Below are 734 nucleotides of genomic sequence, written 5' to 3'. Positions count from 1 at the left end.
AGCCGACACGTCTTATCACCTCAGCTCTGCCTGTCTCAGATGGACCGAACAGAAGCTGACAGAGAGAACTGCTCAGAGGAATTCTTTTAGGATGAATGCAACCATGTTAGGGATCTTCACCTTGTCGGGCCTGAAGGACACCACAACAAAGTACAGAGTCACTCTTTTCTCTCTGAACTTGATTTGCTACGGCACCATTCTGCTCGTAAACATGACTCTCATTCTTACCATCATACTTGAAGACAAACTTCACAAACCCATGTACATTTTCTTGTGTAATCTGTGCTTTAACAGCCTTTATGGGACTGCAGCATTTCACCCTAAATTCCTCTTCGACCTGCTGGCCAACACTTATGTCATATCTCACACTGGTTGTCTCCTGCAGGTTTTTTTCATTTATTCTTATGCAACAACTGATTTCTCTATTCTAGCTGTGATGGCCTACGACAGATATCTGGCTATATGCCGCCCTCTGGAGTACAACGCCATCATGATAAAACAAAGGATTGCCTTTTTGGTGTGTTTCTCCAGACTTGTACCTATGATTTGTCTGTCTGTTGCGTTGATTATGTCCTTCACACTGACATTATGTGGCTCCCACGTGGACAAACTATATTGTGATAACTGGTCTGTCCTCCTGCTCTCCTGCCATTCAACAACATCCAACAACATTTTTGGTTATTTGGTCATCATTCTGTATTTCTCCCATGCTCTTTTCATCATGTCCTCCTACG

At 43.3% G+C, this 734-nt stretch overlaps 1 protein-coding gene across 1 annotated transcript; it reads left to right on the top strand.

Annotated features, from left to right (window-relative positions):
- Window positions 1-99: 99 nt before the first annotated feature.
- LOC106512017 (olfactory receptor 10J5-like) lies at window positions 100-733 on the top strand (the record flags this gene model as incomplete). The annotated part of the gene is made up of 1 exon (XM_014000721.1): window positions 100-733. A coding segment is annotated over exon 1 (630 nt), but the record flags the coding sequence as incomplete, so codon positions are not given.
- Between the last annotated feature and the right edge of the window lies 1 nt (window position 734).

Source organism: Austrofundulus limnaeus, unplaced genomic scaffold (assembly GCF_001266775.1).
Source record: "Austrofundulus limnaeus strain Quisiro unplaced genomic scaffold, Austrofundulus_limnaeus-1.0 Scaffold3889, whole genome shotgun sequence".
NCBI classification, from domain to species: domain Eukaryota; kingdom Metazoa; phylum Chordata; class Actinopteri; order Cyprinodontiformes; family Rivulidae; genus Austrofundulus; species Austrofundulus limnaeus.
This window is presented reverse-complemented; position numbering and strand designations above follow the sequence as displayed.